The 25,247-nt window shown below is 39.1% G+C and overlaps 1 protein-coding gene across 2 annotated transcripts in view; it reads right to left on the bottom strand.

Annotated features, from left to right (window-relative positions):
* The window catches only part of LOC136878907 (lateral signaling target protein 2 homolog), a 212,828-nt gene that overhangs the window by 8,048 nt on the left and 179,533 nt on the right, over positions 1-25,247 (bottom strand). For both annotated transcript variants that reach the window (XM_067152505.2, XM_067152506.2), the window contains one exon: positions 13,158-13,342. In XM_067152505.2, coding sequence (XP_067008606.2) covers positions 13,158-13,342 — 185 coding nt within the window. The remainder of the gene's footprint in view (positions 1-13,157; positions 13,343-25,247) is intronic.

Raw genomic sequence — 25,247 nt, 5'->3', positions numbered from 1 at the left:
TCAAAGGACACCACACTCTCCGAAAATATCGGTGTCTTCGTCCTTGTCACTAATGTCACTGGAGTCACTGCTGTCATCCTTACCCATGGAAATAATAATTTCTTCCACTCAACATTCAACAATTCCATCAGCTTCTTTTGCCTTATATAGATCTTCCCAGGCATAACTCTCAACACTTTTCCACTTAACTGCTGTAACAAGTTTGACTGCCTTGTGCAGTAAGCTTTCAACATCAGTGAGACAGAAAGATTTGTTATTTCCAGCAACATATCCTTTCACTTGTGCCCAAGTTAACTCTATTGCATTGAAGTGGCAGAGGTAAGGAGTAAGCCTAATTACCCTATGACCCTGAGCCGTAGCGATGGCATCCACTTCGTAGCTGCAAAATCTAGGCTTATGGAGTTTTACACTTTGTAGCAGCTCTGCCTGTGTCATATCTGCAGATATCCCCGGTATATTATTTCCCACCAACCACTGAAGAATGATATCTTTTCTGTCCTTCATTGTTGGTACTTTGTTTAGTTGCGCAGAGTGATACGGGGCATTGTCCACAACAATTACGGAATTGGAACTTACGTTTGGTAGCAAAACATTTTAAAACCACATAGTGAAAGTAATCCCATTCATTTCTTCGTGATAATCACGAGTGCTGTTTGATCCGAAGCTCATGGAACAAATCCATTAATGCCACCTGCATGAAGCTAAATAAGCCTACTTCCCTCCCCAATAGCTGCAGTTGTCCTACCTACTTTTAAAGCATCACAAACTCCACTGGCCATGTCACAATAACAAAAACAAAGGGCTTACACACACCGTGAATACATGCACTTTGTGCAGGGTAGAGAGCAACTGAGGACACGTGTTTCAAGAAGTGGCATCACCGCACTATCAGTAGAAGGGACTCATGGCGACATGAACGGGGATAGATGCTTGCTGTTAAATCTGGCGAGCCAGTGACATCACGCATTGCAAACCGTGACAATTATTCTACCACTAGCAGAACTCTTTTTTTTTTTTTTTTTTTTTTGCTAGTTGCTTTACGTCGCACCGACACAGATAGGTCTTACGGCGACGACGGGAGAGGAAAGGGCTAGGAGTGGGAAGGAAGCGGCCGTGGCCTTAATTAAGGTACAGCCCCAGCATTTGCCTGGTGTGAAAATGGGAAACCACGGAAAACCATCTTCAGGGCTGCCGATAGTGGGGTTCGAACCTACTATCTCCCGAATACTGGATACTGGCCGCACTTAAACGACTGCAGCTATCGAGCTCGGATGCAGTAGCAGCAGAACTCTTAGCATTCTTTGTGGTAAAATAACTTTAATTAAAACAATAACATCAAATCGATGAAGGGTGACTGTTTCAGTGATTTAATACTAAAGTCATACGCTACATTGTAAATTCATAATAGTGTTTTCAAGGTTATATCTATAGTTTCAAATCGCCACAGGTTGGCAATACTATTCTCTCCTCTTTATTTTATTTTCATCACAATCTGTTACGGCTGGACAACAATGGCTGGACTACAGTACGCAGTTACTTACTCTGCAATTTTGGGAAGTTTGCACTGACGGATAAGAGTAACATGTTTCGGGACACATGGTAACCCAAACCGCAAGGAACGTGTTAAGAATGTCCGCCAGCATAATGGTTACAAGTTGTCCATTTCATGCCGTATCGATGAGTATAATCAAGAAGTTAATATAAAGAACCACCTAATTGATACTTCATTTTATGCCTTAGGCAAAACAGAATATATATTAACACTTACAGGACATGTTTCGACCACTTAGTGGTCATCAGCTGTATAAAGAAGAAACTAAGATGAAAAAACATTAGAACAATAAGCACAAGTAATACCCTTAGGTTATAAAGAAAAAATCGCTGTGTTGACTGTTTGGTAAAAGTTCTTTGGTGACTCCTTTGTTATAAGATGGTGGACATCAGATCAGAACGTCTTGCCTCTCATTCTTATTTGGAAAAGATCTTTATTCTGCGCCGTCCAGAGGGTCTGTCTTAGAGCGCGATCTGGTGTAGTAGCGATGTGACTCATTCTGACAGTTCATGCAAAACTCTGGAGAGAAGGGGAGTAGAGTACCGTCGTCATCTAACATATCATGTGAGGGAGGAGGGAGATTAGGTTGTGCTTCTGCGATGTCGTGTTTGATTATATCTCTTGTTCATCTTGTCTGTTTCTTGTCTACCCATTCCATGCTCGTATAAGATGTTTTTTTGCTCATTGCTTTCGTTAAAATTCTGTTCACCATTTTCTAATTTATCAAGAACGATGTGGATGTTTTCCAGGTTGTTCATTAGACTTCCTTTATTGATCATACAGATGATTTGAAGGTCCTGTCTGATATTAGTGAATTTGTGGTTAGTCTCTTTCATATGAGATCCCATGGCAGAGAATCTTCTGTATTTTTCTGCATTGACGTGTTCTTGATATCTAATTAAGAAGTTCCTTCCTGATTGCCCCACGTAAGTTCTTTTGCACTGTGTACACGTTAGTTTATAAATGCCAGAATTCTGGAATTCGTCATCCTTAAGTTTATTAGCTTTATTGTGGTTAAAGAACCTACGTTTCGTGTTGTTGTTGGTCGGAAAAGCTACTTTGGTATTGTGTTTCTTGAATAAGTTGGTGATTTTATAAATCCTCGAGTTATTAAAGGTGAATTTGACATATCCCTTTGCCTTTTCAGATTGCTGTTTAATTTGTTGTTGATATTTGCAATTAGTAATGATTTTATTAATGAATTTCAAACTGAAACCGTTACGTAGGGCTTGTTGATGAATGAAAGATAGTTCCTTCATTCTGTCTGTTTCTGTTAGCGGTATTTCAAAGGCTCGGTTGACGAAGCTGTAGTAAGCAGATTTCTTTTATGAGATAGGATGTAAAGAATCGCTTTTGATTGTGGTCGGTGTAAAGGTGGGTTTCCTGTATATTTTAAACTGGAAATGGTTAAATTTCCGAGTAGTTTGGATATCTAGAAAATTAAGTATGCCTTTCTCTTCTTCTTTAGCTGTAAATTTTATGTTTGGATCTAAATTGTTTAAAGTATTTAGAATACTACGACTGTTATTGATTTCCTTATTAATTATGGCATAAGTATCATCAACATAGCATAGCCAGAGATCAAGTCCTTTAATGTGGCCTACTATCTGAGTGTGTTCCAAATAATCGAGGTATATGTTAGCTAAAATACCAGAAGCCGGTGCTCCCATTGGTAGTCCATCTAGCCGATATATTTTATTATTAAAAGAAAAGAAATTATGGTTCAAAACAAATTCCAAGATAGTTACAAAGTTTTCTATTTCTGGTATACTGATACGTTTGTGAACTAATAAATTCGTTTTTATAATCTCAATGGTGTCTTTAATAGGGACGTTCATGTACATATCCTTGATGTCGAAGGAACATGTTACGTGAGATGAAGTTAACTTGAAATCTTTAACAGCCATGCAAAACTCTTTGGAGTTTTTTATTGAAGATGGAATTCTTGAAAACGGTGGAGAAACGGTTTTCCAAGAATCTTGACGATGGTTTGATCGAGTGGAGTATGGTTGATGAGATGTTGGATATTGCATTTGTTGGAGAAGCGAGGAACGCGGCACATGCGGTGGAAGAGGACGCGGGGTGGCAGCAGCGGCCACTCAACAGTAGACCTGTCTACCATTCCGACTCCGGTGAGTCCACTCCCTCGGAACACACGGAGCCCAATCCCGATGCCAACAGACGAGGACCGCCTGACACCGGTCACCAGGCTGCACAGGATGACACGGACGGCCGTACGACGCAGCCCACGGCGCAAGAAACCACCAGACAAGTACCAATAATTTACATTTGTACCTTTATTTTATGTCTGTGTTTCTCACTCCTATGTTTCTCACTCCTATGTTTCTCACTATTTGTAATATTTTTGTATAAGGCCTGTAGACAGTCTACTATTGTATCAATTAAATAAACAGCATGGGTGGGGTCACCCTCTTCCAGGGGACCTCACGGTTCTAGCCTCTTGTCCCGGCTGGGCTGCACCAGTGCTGGTTTCCCCTACACGCGCCAGGCTCTGGAGCCAGTTTGCCCCTGCGCTTTTATACCCATGCTGTTTATTTAATTTATACAATAGTAGACTGTCTACAGGCATTATACAAAAATATTACAAATAGTGAGAAACATATGAGTGAGAAACACAGACATAAAATAAAGGTACAAATGTAAATTATTGGTACTTGTCTGGTGGTTTCTTGCGCCGTGGGCTGCGTCGTACGGCCGTCTGTGTCATCCTGTGCAGCCTGGTGACCGGTGTCAGGCGGTCCTCGTCTGTTGGCATCGGGATTGGGCTCCGTGTGTTCCGAGGGAGTGGACTCACCGGAGTCGGAATGGTAGACAGGTCTATTGTTGAGTGGCCGCTGCTGCTACCTCCCGTCCTCTTCCACCGCGTGTGCCGCGTCCTCCCTCTGGTTGGTAAGGAGCAGCTGACCGTCCGTTGTGGTTGAGGCTGAAACTGGAACCCAGCCGGTAGCTCTGTGATCTCATCCTCGGTTGCCTGGTCGAGCTGTATGGCCAAGTTGCAGCCTCTGGACAGGGCGATGTACAACAAGCTGGCCCTGTTGAAGGCGTATTTTCTTTGGGCCTGGTCCAGGGAATACCAGGCCGAGAGCAGCCAAAGTGTGGTCGCGACGTCGTGGTGGTCCCGTCCCGCTGGCAGGGAGTGGAGCATTCCTCGAGCGTCGAAGCAATCTGATAAACTGCATGGTCGGGTGGCGTCTCGAGTCCCTTGCTGTAGGTTTGCGGGCGTAGACTCCGAAAGGGGAAGGCTTGATCGTCTGGCTCCTGCTCTCCTCCAGTATCGTCCAGTCCCAGTTCTGGTTCTAAAAAATGCTCGGTGAGTGTACGCATGTTCAGAAGTTAGATCCTGGTTTCATGTTTATAGACAAGGCATTTCAAGTTTGGAGGAATTTAGGGAGAAATTTAGTTCTAAATTTTGGAGTGAAGCTATTCAGGGAAGGGAAAGAGATCGCGTGCTATTTGGCAAATATAGACCTCAGGAAGGTGTGTCTATGACGGAGTATTTCTTGGAGCATGTTGTTCTTTGCGTTGATCTTTGGCCATTGAAAGATATTCCACACACTGAAAGATTTGAGGCGCTGTAATAATTCTTTCGCCTGAAATAAATAACAACATATTGTTTTTTAAGAAATATATCTCTTTTGCATAAAACAGAGAATTTTGCATCTATTTCGCATAAATTGTATAATTTCGGATTTTGAACAAATTTCATATTTTATCGCTAATTCAAAATCGCTTAAAACCACTCCTAGGAGTCATGTAACATGAAGGCACACACACAGACTAAGTTTCAATATATTTTGCATTTATCGCAAATGCTACAAACCACAAACTCTAATGATCGGTCATTGAATAGCTGGAGTGCATAAATATTGACAATAGAAAAAAATAACGCATACTAAATCACTCGTAATAACGGATGCATCGGTGATAGGGTTCACGCCGTAACCAATGGATAATACACAATTTAATATAGGAATTTTCAAGGGACAGAAAGAAGGTTGTTGTACAACAGAGTTCTCGCTACAAGCCCTACTCGCTATAGCAGACTACTTCTGTAGTTGCCATGACTTTGTGACTGAAGTATAATTAGTAGAGAATGAAGTTTTCATTAACTATAATAGGGAAAACACAGGCTCCACACTTTTGTCTTAATCCTATCTAACCTTCATTGGTCACTTGTTATTTTCCAACTACAACAGAATTAGGCTGGCAAAGCAGTTTCTCACATGTCTTTTCTGGCCCTTCACATTCTTTGGCCAATACCTTTCTTCCTGCCTGACGTACTATGTTGAAACATCTGGATTTGAATTGTCACTATCTGTACTGCAGTCTTTACAAGTATCTACAGTACTATCTCCTTCGTTGTCATTCACTTGGATTATTGGTACATGTACTGTGTGCTAGGTTGTGAATTCTTGGTGCAATTGCACATTTTCATGTATGTTTTATGTATCAGCTGTGGTTTGAACAATGCTGAACTCTGAGAAAGGCAAGCACCAAACATGTATCATTAATTGAACAGTGTGATATCTTTAAGGAAATGGATCAAGGTGAGAAACCAAGCAGTGTTAGATGTGCATCAATTTACAATACCACACTTTTCTTTCACAAAATACAGTGGGCAATGTTATGTTTATTCCAGTGGTTTGTACGCGTTCTTAATATTAAATGAAGTGTTCATAAATTAACTTCTTTGAAATATGTACAGCATTTTTTTTTTCTTCTTAAAAAACCAGAAGTTGCATCCAATTAATCCCACTAATCCAATATTCCTCTGGTCCCAAGTGGGGCTGGATTACTAAGATTGTACTGCATGCCCGAACTACCACACACACTCTCTCTCTCTCTCTCTCTCTCTCTCTCTCTCTCTCTCTCTCTCTCTCTCTCTCTCTCTCTCTTTTTTCTCACTGAATTTCCCATATGTTTTCATTTCTGCTGCCTATATTTGATTTTCAGCCTTCATCACTGGCCAGGGTTAGGATGCATATGTTTTAGGTAGAAATTTAATACATCTTTGACATTAATTCTCCAAAATTTCAATACAAACACAAAGGGCCTGGACTCTCTAGAGCTACCCAGGAAACATACCTCCAACATACTAATGTGTGTTTAGTCCTTATTAGCTCTAATAATAATGATCTACTTTAAATGCACAATGTCAATGTGAAATAGATTAATCATCATCATCATCATTTAACCATCTCCAATTGGGGGTGAAGCCAATTCCTGCACACAGTGCCCCTGAATATATACCTGGATTTGAAATCCAGTACTGAATTAAATGTCAATATTCCAGAAGGACCAGAAATTACTAGGTATCTGGACAACGCTGTAGTATAACGGGATCCATTGTACTTTTCATACTCTTTTCAAGGTCTAAGTTAACTATCTTATGCTATAACCTAGAGAGGAACTAGTGGGTCAACTCTGTCAGACTTACAACTGTGACATACTATGTATTTGGGAAACCTACAGAAGTGACCAACAAATATCAACATTTCTGGTTTGAGACTAGTGGCTGACAGACCATACAGACAGTATGGAAGTGATATAATTTGTTCATCCCAACCATCAGGTTTTGTCTATATCTGTTACAAATCACAACGACCTTGAAATACCGTATTTACGCGAATAATACCCGCCTCTTTAAAAAAAAAAATTGATGCAGGACATTGGGATGCAAGTTTTATTTGAGTCAATGTTGGCATTTTTTTCAAAATCAGCCTTCCGAAAGTTAGGGTGCGGGAATTATTCGGTGGCGGGGATTATTCGCGTAAATATGGTAATGGTCAAGTTCAGTCATCAACATCATGGTTTGCCCTTCCAGCGAGCCCGGTAGGGTTTTTGAAAACTAGCGTCTTCCAAAGTTGCCCATTCAAACAGACTTTGTTGTTCACGACAGACTCCCAATTCCATCCTCTTCTCTCCACGTCTTCCCTCAGTTGGTCCATCCATCTTCTTCTTGGTCTTCCAGCTGGGCTTCTACCTGTTATTTTCTTTTCCAAATAAGCACATGATAACCTTGTGCTATTCATTCGTTTAACATGCCCAAACCATTCAAGACTAGATGGCGTAAGTCTTTCCTCCATCAATTCATTTAGACCTAGGTTAGATAGGATCTCATCATTTTTCACATGATCAAGTCGTGTCTTTTGGAGGGCAGTTCTAAGAAATTTCATTTCACAGGCTTGAATCCTACTACAATCCTTTGATGTTAGTGTGCAGGTTTCCAGAGAATATGTAAGGATGAGAATGAAATTTGACTTGTACAGGGTCATTTTTGTTCTTTGTGGGACCTTCTCATCCCATAGTAGGTGTCTAATGATACTGTAAAAGTTAGAGCCTTTGGTTACTCTGTTTATTCTGTTATTTCTATTATTATTATTATTTCTATCTCAGCTCTATTATTACTAGCCATTACGCTTCCTAAATATGTGAATTGATGTACAGTGAAACCTCGATTCTCCATTTTTCGAGGGACCATGAAAATAAAACATACAACACGGGAAAACGGAAAATCCGGGAATGAATTAAAACCATCAACAATTTGGCTAAACATCACAAAAATTAAATAGGTATGTATAATTATAATCTTACAAAAACTCCTAAACCAAACCAAACTACAGCCCCAGTGGGACTTTGCCTGCCAAGCGACAGCTGCTCAGCCCGAAGGCCTGCAGATTACGAGGTGCGCATGGTCAGTGCGACGAATCCTCTCGGCAAATATTCCTGGCTCTGTAGATCGGGGTCGCCATCTCACCATTAGATAGCTCCACAATTAAAGGTATTCACGTAGGCTGAGTGGACCTGGAACCAGACTTATATCCAGGTAAAATTGCCTGACCTGGTCGCAATCGAACCCGGGCCCTCTGGATGAGAGGCGGGCATGTTAGACCGCGAAACCGCAATTACCGGTACACGAGTTCAAAATCTCGGTACTTTATATTCAATTTTACAGGGGAATCTTCGTCAGTTTCCCGTGAAAACTTCTTTCAGTTCAGCAACTTTGATTAGGCTAGCCAAACTTCGAAAAATCTAATAACGCCAAGCCAAACAACAATCGACCACAAGTAGTTTTTAATTCTCTCATCTAATAAAATAAAGCACATTAGATACAAAAGCACCCAAAATGATGGCGAAATCCGTTCATTTCTTAATCTTTCATTGTAATTTGGTCTCCGGTATAATGTTCGTAGTCAGTTTCTGGAAATATCGTACCGCGCAAATTAGGCCTACATCGACTTTTAAAGGTTATGTTGAACTCGAAAACATGGTTTCGAATGTAAGTATCGATTCTTAAAAGTTCTCGAATGCATTATATTCAATTCTGCGCGTCACAAATCCAATCAAATTGGAAAGATAAAAGAAATGTAAAAACTTCAGAAATTACGGTTATTCGTGACCTTGAGGTCATCTGGAAAGCGCGCTCGCTGCACATGTCAGTACGAGTTTGAAATGATACCAACCATTTAAAATGTAACGTGCGCAAATAAAACGACTGCAGTTTTTGGTATTTTAACACGAAAACGTAACTTCCCAGTCTTACATCAGGACCTAAACAGTAATAGGCAATCCCAAGACCTCCCATGGCTTTTTTTTTTTTTTTAATGTGGGGTGCAATATCTGTTTTGGTCTCGCTAACATATCATGTACGATAATATCAAAAGGTACTGAATTTGTGTTAAGAAGGAGCAGTTTCGATTCGTGCCTGAAAGCCCAGTTACTCTGCAGTGCCCTGAGCAAAGTGCCGAAAACCTCTTCGGCAGTATGATCGAAAAAAATGTAAAAATATAAACATCTAACCCTGGACATAATATGGACGTTTTATAAGTGTGAACATATGACGAAACTCGTTCCGTCTTCAAGCAGAGCTGTCGAAATGCGCCATGTCTCCTTGCAATTGTTGTGGGCACCCTCTGCTTTATGATTTTCCGAGATTCTCTAAACAATACCACCCGAATGCGATGCTAAGATGGTCTCTTATGCAAGTTCACCGCCGATCGCTTTTCTAGTACCGGTACAGTACTTGCTTTAATTATCGCAGTGACGGGGCGTTAACGCCAAGATCCATAAATATGCCATAGCCGTCCTTTCGTGAGATACAGTTTATTAAAAACGATTGATCGAGGATTTAGCATTGATGGGACTGGAATTTCTGGACGGTTGATCCGGGAAAGCGTTTCTTCGAGGAACGGATAACGCGGGACTTTTACAACGTGATTTAATTACGATGCTCGCGGGACCACGTAATTTGAACGCATATTCCGGGAAAACGTATTTTCCGGGAACGGATAATCGAGGTTCCACTGTACTACTTCAACTTGGTGGTCCTGTATTTTTATGTCTTAAGTTGATAATGGACTATAACAGGAGAAGAAACAGAGATATGGTGATAACATTTGTAGATTTCAAGAAAGCTTATGATTGCATCAATAGAGAATCTCTGTTTAAAATTTTAAGACACCTCAGACTACACCCCAAATTAATAAACATGATTAAATTGACTCACTAACACCAAATCAAAAGTGAAGTTTCGGGGTGAAACATCAGAGACATTTGAAATTAAAACTGGACTATGGCAGGGAGATGGGCTCTCACCACTATTATTTAGTTGTGCTCTAGAAATGGTAATGAGGGAATGGTTTAGGAAATGTTCCCCAAAAATAAATATTGGCCAAAAAATCAAAACAAATTGCCTGGGTTTCGCTGATGATTTAGCATTACTAGCAGTGGACATAAAAGAAGCAAAAAGGCAGATATCAGAAATTTAAAACATTGCAAATAAAAATTGGCCTCAAAATATAATTTGAAAAAAACAAATTATGCCTCAAAAACCAACACAACTAAAATAAGATACCATAAATGGTAATAAAATCAAAATAGTAGTAACTCAATTTAAATATCTTGGAGAAGTAATAACACACAACCTAAATGAAAAAAAATCTCGATCCAAACAAGAACAAATAGATTAGCTAAAGCACAAAAATTAACATGGGATATCTACAAAAAGAAATGTCTATCAATAAATGCAAAAATAAAACACTACAACACAGCTATAAAACCGGAAGCTACATATGCAGCAGAAACACTTTTTCACCTGAATAAACAATCAAAGACTGACAAACTTCAGAAAATCGAAAGGAGGATTGGAAGAACCTGCATCAACAAAAAATATCAGAAAGATGGACAGTGACGGATAATACCTAACAAAGTCGTGTACAAAGAGCTAGAACCCATTACAAATACTATGCGTAGGAGGAAACTGGGATTCTTTGGACATATCATGAGGATGCAGGATTCGAGACTTCTGAAACAAATAGTACAACACAATCTTGTCTCAAAAAATACCACAACAGGATGTAAATGGATCAGAGAAGTAAGAGAGAATCTGAAGGAATAGGCCTTACAACAGAAGACACCACAAATAAAAAAATTGAATACAAAACTCAAGAATACAAACCTTCGCTTTACCCTTACACAAAACAAACCAACAACACGCATATTTTCAACTGAGGAAAGGGCACAAAGATCAGAGAGTCTGAAGAAATACTGGGAGGACCGCAAAGCCCGAACAATCCCTTCAAAGAGACCTGGACGATGGACTGACTAAAGTGAACCTATGTGGTCATAAAAGAAGAAGATTATTATTATTATTATTATTATTATTATTATTATTATTATTATGATTATCTGTGTCAAATATTCATCGGGTCTTAATTTTGTTTTGCTGTGCCATGTGTTTCCAATTCGACAGTCCTGCTGGCTTCCCTGTACAAGTGCTTTATTCATTGGGTTACAGTACTTGTATCATGCTGAGCATTGATTTCTCCTTGTCTTTGAATCATGCATTCCTTTCCTTTTTTTTCCTCCAGATGTGAGGTTATGTTTGATAGTGCGTAGCATTGTCTTTGAGTTATCCAAGAGCAGTATTTGAATAAATGCACCTTGTTGGGTACATTTCAGAAATTTCCATGGCATCTGAAAGGTTTATAATGTGAAACAAAGTGATTACATTTCCAAATTACAAGTTGGTGGCAGTTCATTCAAAATCACGTCATTCAAAATCCAATTTCTGCATCCCAATGACTTTGAATTAATGAGGTTTTACTGTACAGCACTTCAGTAATGCAACAAAGTTGTTGCTGATAGAATTACTCAACAATTTTCTTGATTCATTCAAGATTATAATCATTCTAAAATATCAAAGCCATCTGTTATAAGACAATGTGACAATACACTCATGTAAAATCAAATGTTTTAAAAATATTTTAACACTGATGGACCTTAGAGTCTGAAAACCGCTTCTGAAATAAAATTTAGTGTGCTGATACAACTGTATATGACTAATAATAATAATGTTCAAAAGATTTGGCAGAAGGTACAGGTGATTACAATCCTAAAACCAGACGAAGATCCAAAATGTTACAGGCCCATATTTTTCTTGAACATTTATATAAAATCATGGTTGAAGTTATCAACCCACTTCTCCTTCAGAGCAGTCAGGCTTCAAAACCCTAATTTTAGGAGACTAACATGTCACTGACACCGCACAGACCAAGACCGGACAATGCTACATTATAACAGATCCATTGTTTGAGGTGAAGCAGTACCAACCTTATTTCAATTAATGTGCGCTCCCAAGATTTTCTTCGCTAAATTCCAGGGAAAATATACTCGGAGTATTCCCGTATATATGGTAACTTCTCTTCGCGCTTTCATCTGGGTTGATTTAGTTGTTTGCAAGACACTATTTTGATCCTTGATATTGATATTGTTTCAATATTACAATATTATTCCTACTTCTTTTTGAAAAAAAAAAAAAAATGCATGAAGGAAGCATTTCCAACTTAAGAAAAACAACAGTAAATGCGAAGAAATCTACACCGGTCGAAAAGTCTGAAAGTAGTCTTCGGGACTGAGGAAAGGCTTCATGAATATCACGTTCATGCTCAGATTCACAGTCCGTCCAAGACAGTTACTTCATTTGGGTTCATGAATACTATGCGCTTAGTAGAGCTACTGAATTTGATCTTAATAGAGAATACCATTTGATGTTAGATCGCAAGATCCTTATCAGGTCTACCAAATGTAATTCTGGTAGAGAACAATGTCTCGTCTTACATCACAAACAACACACTCTAAACCTCCCTAGTGTGTCTAATTCTGATAGAAAATGATGCTTTGCTTCTAACTGTGAATGGTATGTTCTAAACAGCTCTACTGAATCTGGTTTCAGAAGAGAAAAACTAGGAAGTTAGATCACGAAAAACATACTCTGAATAGGTCTTTAACAATTTCAGTTATAAAAACTAACCCATCAATGACAGGTATACAACAGCCAGTAAACAATATAGGCTAACTGATACTGCTAAATCTTACCAAAACTTCAATAGGAAAAATAACCAACATTGGTCACTCTTACCACACTGGTGATAAAAAAATTCACGTAACTGAAATATAAATGAAGTCTTACCAATTATATTTTGGCATGTATGCAAGTGAAACTGATTTTTAAATTGAATTTATGATATCCTATTAAAAGTTGAATTTTCATCTGTTTGCAATTTGGAAATTCCTCCAGATTTACCTTTCCACAGTTCCGACAATGGTGCCTGCGGCGAACCACAGTAAAAATAGCTTCACAGGCCATACATCGAGGTGCCATGAAATCTGGAACCCAAGGTGGTGGAGATTCCACTTCTACTGGACTTGGAGGAGATTCCCAACCAGAGCCAAGAGCTTCTTCAGCATTCTCAACAGGGCGTCCAGAATCTGAAGAAATAAAAGGGTTGTACAACTGGCTAACGAAAAGAAGCTATCAAGGTTTCAAATAATTTCAACCATACAAACATCCCTCTTAGCAGAAAAAAAAAGGACATAGCATAATCACTAGAATTGCAGGACAGTACAATATTGGGAGATGTCTATCTTCAGATAGTAATTCCAAGATCCATGTTTAAAAAAAAAGTTCCTGCAAGTATCACGTTTCATTAAATACATAAATAAATAAAAATTATGCAATAACCACTGAAATAACCACTGAATGGATTATCAGGGTAAATGCCTTAAATGAAAACCCTGAGTTTCAATAAAAATGAACTTTTTTTGAAACTCACGTATTGGGTTGTAAAAATTGAGTTAATGCTGCTGTAACATCTACAAGCTATTGAAAATACCAAATTGATAAATGGTGACTAAAATAAGTATAAATAACAAGATTGGGCACCACCTGCAAAAACAATTACAGGAATAATTAACTTTGTAGAGCAACAAGCAACTCTCTCTCCCAAGGCGACGGTGATCAGGGTGATGAAGCTCCAGACTTACTTTACAACCTTATCTGTTGCTATTTACGCCTGAAATTAACTTTAGGTAGCATGCCAGGTTTTTCCTCGCTCCACTTATAAAAGATTTACCACAAGTTTCACTACATCAATTTATTCCCCAAAACAAAATAAAACAAAACGGAAACCAACAATTATCACATGTTGAGCCTAATACAGTAGAACCTCGATTATACGTTCCTGGAAGCTACGTTTTCCCATATTATCCATTCAAATTACGTGGTCCCGCGAGCATCCTACTTAAATCACGTAAAAATCCTGCATTATCCGTTCCTCGAAGAAACTATTTCCTCTATCAACCGTTCAGAAATTTCAGTCCCATCAACGCTAAATCCTCGATCACGCATTTTTCAAGAAACAGTATCTCACGAAAGGACGGCAACGCATACTTGCGGATCTTGGTGTTAACTTCCAGTCTTTGCGGTAATTTGAGGAAGCGGAAAAGCGATCGACGGTGAACTTGCATAAGGGACCGCCTTAGCATCGCATTCAGGTGGTACTGTTTAGAGAATCGAAATCACAAAGCAGAGTGTCCACAACAATTGGAAGGAGACAGAGCGCATTTCGACAGCTCTACTTGAAGACGGAACGAGTTTCGTCAAATGTTCGTACATGCAATGCGTCTACATCATGATTATGTCCAGGGTTAAATGTTCACTTCTTTCTTTTCTCTCTCTCCCGAGTGTATCGCCGAACAGGTTTTCAGCACTTCCCTCAGGGCACTGTATAGTCACTGAGCTTTCAGGCAGGAATCTAAACTGCTCCTTCTTAAGTAACACAAATTTAGTATTTTAATATTATCGCATACGATTACGTTATGGAGACCAGAACAGATGTTGCACCTTCTTATATACATAACGCCATGGGAGGTTTTGGGATTGCGTATTACTGTTTTGGTCCTAATGTAAGACTAGGAATTTCACGTTGTGTTAAAATGTTAAAACCGCAGTCGTTTTATTTGCGCACGTTACAAGTAAACACCTTTGCATCATTTCGCACTCGTACCGACTTGGACAGCGAGCGCGTTTTCCAGCTGAGGTCAAGGTCGCGAATAACCGTAAATTCGGAAGTTTTGATGATATTTTTTCTCTTTCCAATTTAATCGTGATTAGTGACGGACATAATTGAATATAATGCATTTGAAAACTTGAGAATCGATACTTACATTCCAAACAATATTCTCGAGTTCAACATAACCTTTAAAAGTCTATGTAGGCCGTAGGCCTAATTTGCGCGGTACAAAATTTCCACAAACTGACTACGAACAGTATACCGGTGACTATATTACAATGGAAGATGTAAAGAAAATGGGATTTCGCCATCATGTTGGGCACTTTTGTATCCAATGTGCTTTATTTTATTAGATTAGAGAATTAAAAAATACTTGTGGTCGATTGTTTGGCTTGTTGTTGTTAGGTTTTTCGAACAGTTTGACTGATCAAAGTTGCTGAACTGAAAGAAGTTTTCAGAGGAAACCGACGAAGTTTCCCCGGTAAAACTGAATGTAAAGTTTCGAGACTTTTAAGTCGCATACCGGTAATTAATGTTTGAAGCTGGCCCCATGGTCGAACTTGCCTGCCTCTCACCCGGAACATCCAGGTTCCATCCCCGGCCAGGTCAGGCATTTTTACCTGGATATGAGGGCTGGTTCCAGGTTCACTCATTCTATGATTACCTTTAATTGAGGCGCTATTTAATGGTGAGATGGCGACCCCGGTCTAGAGACCCAGGAATAACGGCCAAGAGGATTCGTCACACTGACCATGCGTCACCTCGTAATCTGCAGGCGTTCGGACCGAACAGCAGTCGCTTGGTAGGCCCATCGGGGCTGTAGTTTGGTTTGGTTTAGGGGTATTTGTAAGATTTTAAATATACATATTTCTTTTTTGTGATGTTGAACCCATAATTCTACGGTGAGAAAAATTTTTATTTTTCTCAAATATTTATTTGGTATTCAGAAACTACTGTATGTTTGAGGGCAGCCATTTTGCGCTCCCAAGAGCCCGATGTTGCGTGGGGAGGTTCTTCCTTCCCGGCGAGCTCGTGGATTGCCGGGACACCTCGGCGGGGCTCGAGTGCCCGACAATTCTTCAAATTAATGGAATTCTGCACAACGAGGGATTTTGACAATGTAGTAAATAATGAAATAAATAAGCAAAATTATTCATACACCCTCCGTGAAGACAGAGCCACCAGGGAAAATTTTAAGTGCAGTTAAGCCCAAGTACATGGTAGCGTGAGACCAGCGAACTAGCTACACGTGCCAAGGTCATGGAAGGAAGAAAACGCGCGAAACGCACGGGCAGAAACAATTTATTTCCCGTGTTGTGAGTGTAGGAAAATTATAAAATTAACATCGAACATAAGTGCAAGTCTGTCCGGAGTTCTGGGACAAGTCCTATCAAAATTGGTCTATTAGAAGCAAATTTGGCAGATTTCACAACCAAGCCTCATAGAGGGGATAGCGTCCTTCCGGAAATTATAAAAGAAACCCCCCACCGTAGATTTTTCAGTGTCGATCTGGAACTTGAAGCCGCGGGAGCTTGTGCCCGTCGTCATTAGAAATTCGCGCCAGATTGACCGACAATAATTCAATACATGTTCGTGGCTAAGGTCCATATATTTAGTTAAGAAGAAAAGTGATTGGAGAAGCTGTGAACGTTTGCAGACGAACTGGGAAGGTGTAGGCTGGTTGAAAAATACACAGCAGATTTTATTTTTATCATTTCGTGTACTCTTGTAAGTGAAGAAGGTCTGGGGGAAGCGATTCAAAATAGTTCTACTCCCTTATCGGCCGAACACCTGTTCTTATTGAAACAACGGGGAGAGAAACCACTCTGGGAAACGCATCAGACAGTTATAGTCGACTGCAGAACGAGGGAAGTTCGTGGTGCAAGTTACAGAGAAAGTGCATTATTTATATGGTAATTTTAATCTCGTGTGTGTGAAGGGTGGTGTTTGGATGAGTGAGTTTTTGAAAATGAAAATGTTATCTGTGAAGATGAGTGGCTAAGTACGAGGTTGCTGGTGATGATGTAATCAGAATGCTGAGAATGTCACCAATGTGCAGGTCTGTCTATTTTATATTATGTTGTAGTTAGTTAGTTAGTTACTGTCTGTCCTAAACAAAATTTCCAGATGATTGTCGGGTGATATTCGTAATTATCAGGCGAAAGGCGTTGTAAATTTTGGTCAGCGTGTGAAAATTTTAGTGTATAAATTTCATGTCAAGAACGGTAAAATGCGACGCTTAAAATTTTGTGTTGAGATGAGATATCATTCAAAGTGCGGATTTGTGAACGTTATAAGTGTAAATTTGTCGTGGCGAATATCGTAATTTCAGGTGTCAGTTGCATTCAGAAATGTTGGTCAATAATAATAATGATAATGTTTACCGCGGGATAAGGAAATTCTTCTCTGTTAAATTACATTTAACCAGTTATTTTTACAAGGATCGTAGGCATGTTTAGATAATGTCAATAAAATTTGTTAGAGTCACAGTCATTAATGGGAAGGAAATTTTGAGACATCGTGTATACTTGAATTGCGAAAGGTCGATGTGTGCTCTTGGATTCTTGAGGTCCGAAAGTCTTAATAATAGTAAGGTAAGAGATGTGTTTAATAATGGTTGTCGTTTTCACCAGGGGATCGATGTATGAAAAAGGATCTTGAAGGAAAAGGAATTGAGAGCGATGAATTGATATGTATGTGGAGACGAGATAGATGGAAGTAATACCGCTGGAAAGCGAGGAGAAAGAGTGTTGAGACAAGCTGTATTTTTGTAGAGGAAGTATTTAGGAACAGGCTGTGTGAGGCAGGCTGTATTGTTTTCCGCAATCCATCCGAATTTGAGATGACTATGATGTGAAGCATTGTGAAATTTATAGAAAGATTCCAAGTGAAAACGACTCTTGTAAAATGTTACAGTCTGGGTAGTACACATCCAGTGATCTATGTTGCGTAAAGCCCGCATGGATGATAAGAGAACGAACGATCTCCAGAATCAAAGAGTACTTTGGACACACGGTTGGGTTATATTTAATTTGTTCATTGGAGAGGTCATGGATAAGATGGTTGGAATTGATGATAGGCGATCTGAGAATTTCGAATGCGATGGTGATGATTATTATTTTGAAGGCGTCCACTAAAAGGGTACACGTGTGTTGGGAATTTTCATTTGCTTCCCTAACACGTCAGTGCACAGGCTGAGATTGTGTTCGAGGTGGAGAACCGTTCGTCACGTCTATTTATTTTTGAGTTCACATATTATAATGATGTAGACACTTACTGTATTTTTCGAGAGGTAGACACTTGCTGTATTTCGACTTGCATTCATTTGATAATAGAGACGTGGGTTCCGTCGTGCGTATTTGTTTGACGAAATCTAGTGTTGAATATCAGAGTTGTTTGAGAATTGCATTTCGCCTGATATGTTAAGGGAGACGTATTACGACCCACTTTGACGCCCGACGATAGGATTAGGACGTCAGATGTTATTCTTGGAGTCACTGATGATGAGACGTCCTAGGTCACGCCCGACGATAGAATTTGGAAGGCATCATGTATATAATGATTAGGTTTAGGGTGTACAGATTTCAAGTGAGCCCGACGATAGGTCTGGGATGGTAGCTGTACACACTCAAGTCTCGGTTTAGATGTTTTTCTTTTGTTTGTTCTTTTGTGGAAGTGGCCTGGAGGAAGGTAGCGGTTACAGTACGATATGATTTATTGTAGAGGGTCTGTGCGAAGCTCTCATTGAGATAACGGGACTGCTGTTGACAAACGAGGGCTGTCCAAGTGTGGGACATCGACCCGATCTAGATTAAATATTTTTACTGTGTTTCTTCGTGCGTGTTAAGCTGTATGACTTCGAGATGTTAATTTATTTTTACGGACTTTATTGTTTCCTCGTCTTGACGTCCGTTTTCGTTGATAGTGTGCTTATTGACACTCAGTGTTTTAGAATGAGACTTGAGTTGCGAATGCGGTTTCGATTCGTCAGCCAGTAATTTATATTATTTTCATCTTGTCGTATTTTCATTCTTATTCATGGTTAGAGTAAGTAAGTAATCACTTTACCAGTAGTGTGTTGGATCAGACAGTAAATAGAGAGATCTGTACTGGTAGCATTGTTTTTCAAGGGAAAGAATTCCTTAAAATTGTAGTAAATTTTAGCGTGGACTGGTAAATTTATTAAGCATAATAAACCCATTTCTAACCTGAAAATCGGTTCAATAATAATATTTTCAAGTGACTTTTCACTTTTTGATTAGCTTCAGTGTTTGGCATTTCTTCTAAATGCATGATTAGTAAGTGTTTCCTGCATTTCGCAGTTTTGTTCCTTTAGAACGACTTAACGTAAGATCCTCCCGGATCATGTTGTTGTTGGTTCCTTCCGAACAGCTGTTTGGGGTGATGCACGTTTAGCATCGGGATTACCTTATCACTTAAGGGTGTCATAAATGACAAATACATGGTGGAATTTTATTTCAATTGTGAATGATGCCATTAACTTGTAGTGAACACCATGCTTTCCCATAATATTTCGCAACCTATCCAAAGCAACTGATAGTCAGTTTGGTTCGATTAAGGGTCCATTCGGCGGATGTTCCGTATCCGTGAAGGGTATTTGACTGGTGGATAACCTTAATTAAGAGAAAATCAGGCGTTCTACTTGTTGAAAGTCAGATTTTCCACGGATCGTGTGGATTAACTCTCAGTTCTCGTTTGGAATAATAGGTGCCCGGTTTTCAGGTCTTCCCTTTTTCAGTTTTTCAGTTTCGCTGTCCACCAACATATTAGCTTCTCCGAAGCAACTCTTCGACATTGGAAGAAACGAAGTGACGTTATGTAATGTGACTGTGTTTGGAACTTTTCAAAAATCAATAATTAAATTTTTTTATATTTTGTGGCAAGAATGCATATTAAATTAACGATGTTATCGTGCTATTTCAGTTTAATAAAAGTTAGTAAGCACATTTTTGCTCCTCATTTCAAGTAGTTAGGCTTTCTTCTGAACCCCATCGTTTGGTTAAGATCGTGACCGAATTTATTCCCGCAACGACCCAAGATTTAAGAGTTCTAAATTGTTCTACTGTAGCAGCCGTGGCCGACCAACGATGGAATGGTAAGTTCAAGGGTTCAATGTTTAGCCAAATTGTTCATGGTTCATTCATTCCCAGATTTTCCGTTTTCCCGTGTTGTACGTTTATTTTCGGTGGTCCCTCCAAAAACGGAGAATCGAGGTTCCACTGTATAAACATACATAAACCACATCTACAAACTATATACCACAACTGTACATAATTCTGAAGGCCAAGCTTCAAATCGATTATCCTACGGATATGAAGACTGTCCCTTCCTAACCTTAAATACATTAGCACAATGGCATCATCACCGTGGAATCTTATCACATGTCATAACTGTACAAAAATGCAACCCAGCCACCTCACTATACTCTGTTACTAAGCCATACACATCCGCAATGTAAAATGTCTGCTGCGGGATTAATAAATAACGACAATGTCTGCTGCGGGATTAATAAACAACGACAAGCATATCGTATTATTCAAAGAATGAGCAAGTAATGAACACTTCAGCTACGTTTCTGTCACGTCGTAATTAGTTCTGTGCACAGCGTATTACCTCCAAATTACACATATAAAAGACTGCCCACAATGTACATTTCCTCGGCGAGGAATCCATAGTCTTACTCACAAAAGAACACCATGTAGCATCTTCCACCAACCGCTCACCGGGAATGTAAATTAACGAGTAATGCACTCGTCATGACTCGGTAATTGTGCAGTAATGCACCCGTGAAGAACTTGTACAGCAAAGACTTTGCAGTGGCAATTGTCTTCAACAGCAACCTCAGTATCAGTGACCAGTAGGCCTAACCGCAAACTTGTGCACATTTAAAATAAACTCGTAGCACGCACGCACAATATGTTCCGTCCATCACTCCTTAACAAGCAAGTTGAAAAACTTGTTGCACACGCACACATATATAGGCTCGCTCCATGTGGCGTAGCGTCTACTAAAATCCACAGGAAATAACACTACCACTGCCATATCTTCAAGCATCTCTTGGTCAATGCAACCTCGTTCGAAATCGGAGCTTTCAGATTGGTTACCAAGCTGCCGACCCGCAAATGGTGAACTAACACGTTTGTCCACACTGATGAATTATCTTCAGCATCCACTTCCCGGTCTAAGCCCGGGTTTCTAAACCACATGTTGTAACACTTCCAACTGACTTCAACCGTCTTTCCCGATATAGCCACTGTTTTCCGTGTTGCACAATTCTTGAGCAACCTACACTGCCATGCCATGTGCAGACATTTACACAAATTAAAATTAAACATATACAAAATTTCCTACTACAAATTCTTCTTATAATATTATGTTTTTACATTATAAATGAACAAAATTACATGATTTTCATGACTTCAATATTACGAATTATTTTACAAAAATTTCCTAACCTAAAAATTTGGGGATTGTACATTTGTACAGTTACACTGCTTCTAATGTCAGTTCAATAAAAGATATGAAGTTTCAACTCCATATAAATTCTCATTTGTCAACAGGTCAATGTGAGTGAACATACTGAAGCATACAGAGATATTATTAAAAATACAGTTAAAGAATAATAATGCAAATTTGAGATTAGAGGGTGTAATGATGCTAAAAAAAGAGAGAGGAGAAGTCATTGAAAACATGACTTATAAAGCAATAATTATAATTGATTTCCTTAAATAACCATGGACTACATAATATCCTGTAATCATAGCCGCTGATGGATACAACACCTTCAAGCGAAAATCATATTTAACGTACGTTGACATCCTTGCAATCAAGTCCGAGACTCAAGAAAAAACTTTAAAAAGTACACAGAAATATCCATAAAGTATTAAAGAAAAGAATTACAAGTCAATTTCAGACGGACTAGGCTTCTGTAAACAAACGAGACTTTCAAAATCATTCGTATGTCACGATTCACAATCTGTGAGAAACATATGGCAGATGTGGGACCCTAGTTGAGTCCGGTATTCCTTCAACTTACTTGTGTCAGACTTCTCCTACCCATGTCGATACACAACCACCTCGTTTATCCGGCCTTCATTTATCCAGATCGAAAATAATTTTTTTTTTACTTGTACAGTATTTCTTTAACAGGGTCGACTCTTCTTGAATGTCTTTTCCGCAAAGGATAGTTAAGGACAGGAATTTGAAGTAATTTGACCACGGTCTATCAAAGGTACCGTCCAGGCATTCGCCTGGAATTGAGAATTGGAAACCGTGGACTCCTGGAGTGGAGTACCTTGACACATTTACAAGCATTCCCAGATGCTCGGATGTAGGTGAGAACGACGTGAATGACTGGTTGAAAAATTACTGTAATTCAGGCTACAACATAATGACAGATGATCCTCAGCAGGTAATGACGAGAGTGATGGTGAATTCGAAAATGAAACCGGCGCTCCATCAGAAGAAACAATGACTCATGGAGAGGCAACAATGCAGCTGGACAAACTGATGGCCTATTTAGAATCCCAGACTGAAACCACACCGGCAGAACTGATGTTATTAAAATGTCTTCGTGATCGTGCTGTGCGCAAATGCTATACAAATATAAAACAGAAAAAACTCACACATTATTTTACTGCATAAAACAGTCATAAATGTACGAAAAATGTTCTTATATTTTTGTGCACAACTTATGTTAACAGATTTTTTCCCCCCGGATAATCTGAATTTTCGATTATCCGGAACAGTTCCGGTCCCACTTAATGTGGATAAACGGGGTTCTTGTGTACTTGTATGTCATGTGTATTAAAATGGTGATGTATGATACTTTGCATAACAGAAGGAAGACATATTGTATTCCTATTTTCTGACATCAAGGTAACTATAAATAAATAAAAAAATTACATCAATAATCACCAAAAATTTGCATGAGACAGCCCAAGTTGTCATTGCCAGAAAGAACATAAATGTTTATCAAGGAGCAATAACAACATTTTATATTAACTCATTTAGAGGATCAAAAAAGAGCTGTTTCATCAGATTATGTACTGATGATGCTGATGATGGAGACCTATTAAAAAAAAAAGATAAGTTATAAAACTCAAACTTTTTTTTAATACCTGTAGCTGCCTCATGATTTCATAAGAAACATTATCGCATTACTGTGTCGCTTGCCATCTACAGTGTGCAAGAATACAGTAGAGTCTCGATTATCTGACCTAAACGGGACCTGGAGTACGTCGGGTAACCGAATATGTCGGAAAATACAGAATATCTTTGAAGATGAACTGAAACAAACAGGAAGGCTATACTGTATTACTATGTTTTACGGTACTCTATTTATTGACTTACCAATTCAATTGTACAGTAGATGCAGTACTGAACGAAAACATTCGAAATGTCTTACGAAAAGAAACTTGTCAACAATGTCTGCTTGCCTGCTGATTCACGTTTTCTTGGTGCGAGATCCCGCCATCAACGATAATCCTTCATTATGAGTCATCTTTTTCTCCTTTTGTTCTAAAATGCCTTCTTCTTCTTCTTCTTCTTCTTCCGAATTTTCGTTAGCATTCACAAAACCAAGAATATCAGGATCAGTTAGTTGAAACAGCTGATCTTGTGCACACCACTTACATCTTGAGTTGTAGCATCCACACAGACAGGAACGCAATTCAGTAAGGGAACAATGTTTTTCCATGTCATCTTGTACCACCTCCTATCGATGTTCAACCTCACTCAACAATATGTTCCTTTCTAATGTTATTGTTTCAACTTCTTCCCATGACTGCGCTATCCAGTATGCCACGTCTTTCATGTTGTTTCATTGCCATTGTTCATTTTCTCTATCAGAGATGAAAGGGGTTTCCGGCGATATTTCCTCTTCAATGTTTCCAGCACACCTTGGTCCATTGGCGGCATAATGACGTCGCGTTAGGAGAGAGGAACATGAACAGGAACAATAACAGAAATGTTTTAAATGTTCCAGGCTTCTTTGCTTTACCGATCGTAAGCAATTTTGCCTTTAAATTCCCAGTAATATTAGTACAGGCAAGAACAGTAACTTTCCTTGCTACGCTTGTAGCCAGGTGCAGACGCCTTGGCTTGGGCTGCGAGAGGTTTTGGCGGCAGCATCTTGAAATTCAGTCCAGTCTCATTACAATTAAATATCTGATCACCGGTTAATCCTTCAGCAAGAATTATTTCTTGAAATTCCCTTTTAAATTTCACGACCTCATCGGATTTAGCTGACAGTTTTTCTCCACAGTTATTAAGCTCCTCAATGCCGTACCGTTTTTGCCACCGATCAAGCCACCCAGCACTGGCAGTACAATTAGGGTTCCCTTCATTAAACTCCTTCTGGAAATACATCGTCATTTGTTGCGAAATGGGGCCAGATATTGGCAGGCCTTTTTCCTGGTTTTGAGTGAACCAAAGAAATAGTGCTTAACTTACTTTTTCGTACTCACATTTTTCATTGTTTTTCTAATTTTCAGTGCTCTGGTAGAGCACCACTTTTGAATTTCTTCCCTCTTATGTTTCCAGTCTCCCACTGTAACACGTCCAACACCATAATCTGGAGCCACTTTTTGAAGAGTTTTACCTTTGTCCAGTCTCTTTAACCCACTCAACTTGTCTTCCACAGAAACAATCACTTTCTTCCGTTTACTCACCATACTCACAGAGGGTATGAAAACTACAACATCCACACTTACCAATACCACACTGATCAATGATTGAAAACTCGCTGCACCTGTCCTTGAGAAAAACCCGGTCCTATCGCATGACTGCCAGTGCTTGTCCCACGCTCGCACTCTCCACACCGGGTGTCCTAGAATTGCCTCCACCTAAAGTTCAAATTAAGCCTACCAGTGTCGGATAACACGGAATGTCGGATAAGCGAAGGTCGGTTGAGCAAGAGACTACTGTATATTGAAAATAGATGACTTCCTTAAAAGGGCCTAACATCTTGATCATCTATCCCTAATGAAACAAAATGAAATAGATTCAAATTTACCCACTGAATAGGATATGATGACAAAAATTATGAATTTAAAATAGTCAGTGGAACTAACTCACAGTGTCTTATTTTTCTATAAAATGATTGAATCAAATTAAAAATGTAATCAAATAAGGCACTGACTCAAAAGTAAAATCAAGTATATTATTTAAGTACAAATCAAAAATTAATAAAACATACGACAGTAGATAAAACATAGTCAAAAGAATGAAAGAGAAGTTTATAACTAAAACATTAACTCATTGGGCCCGAGCCACGGAACCGTTCCGTGCTTCGTCTCGGT

Source organism: Anabrus simplex, chromosome 8 (assembly GCF_040414725.1).
Source record: "Anabrus simplex isolate iqAnaSimp1 chromosome 8, ASM4041472v1, whole genome shotgun sequence".
Taxonomy (NCBI): Eukaryota; Metazoa; Arthropoda; class Insecta; order Orthoptera; family Tettigoniidae; genus Anabrus; species Anabrus simplex.
Note: the sequence above shows the minus strand (reverse complement) of the source record. Positions and strands in the feature narration are given on the sequence as shown.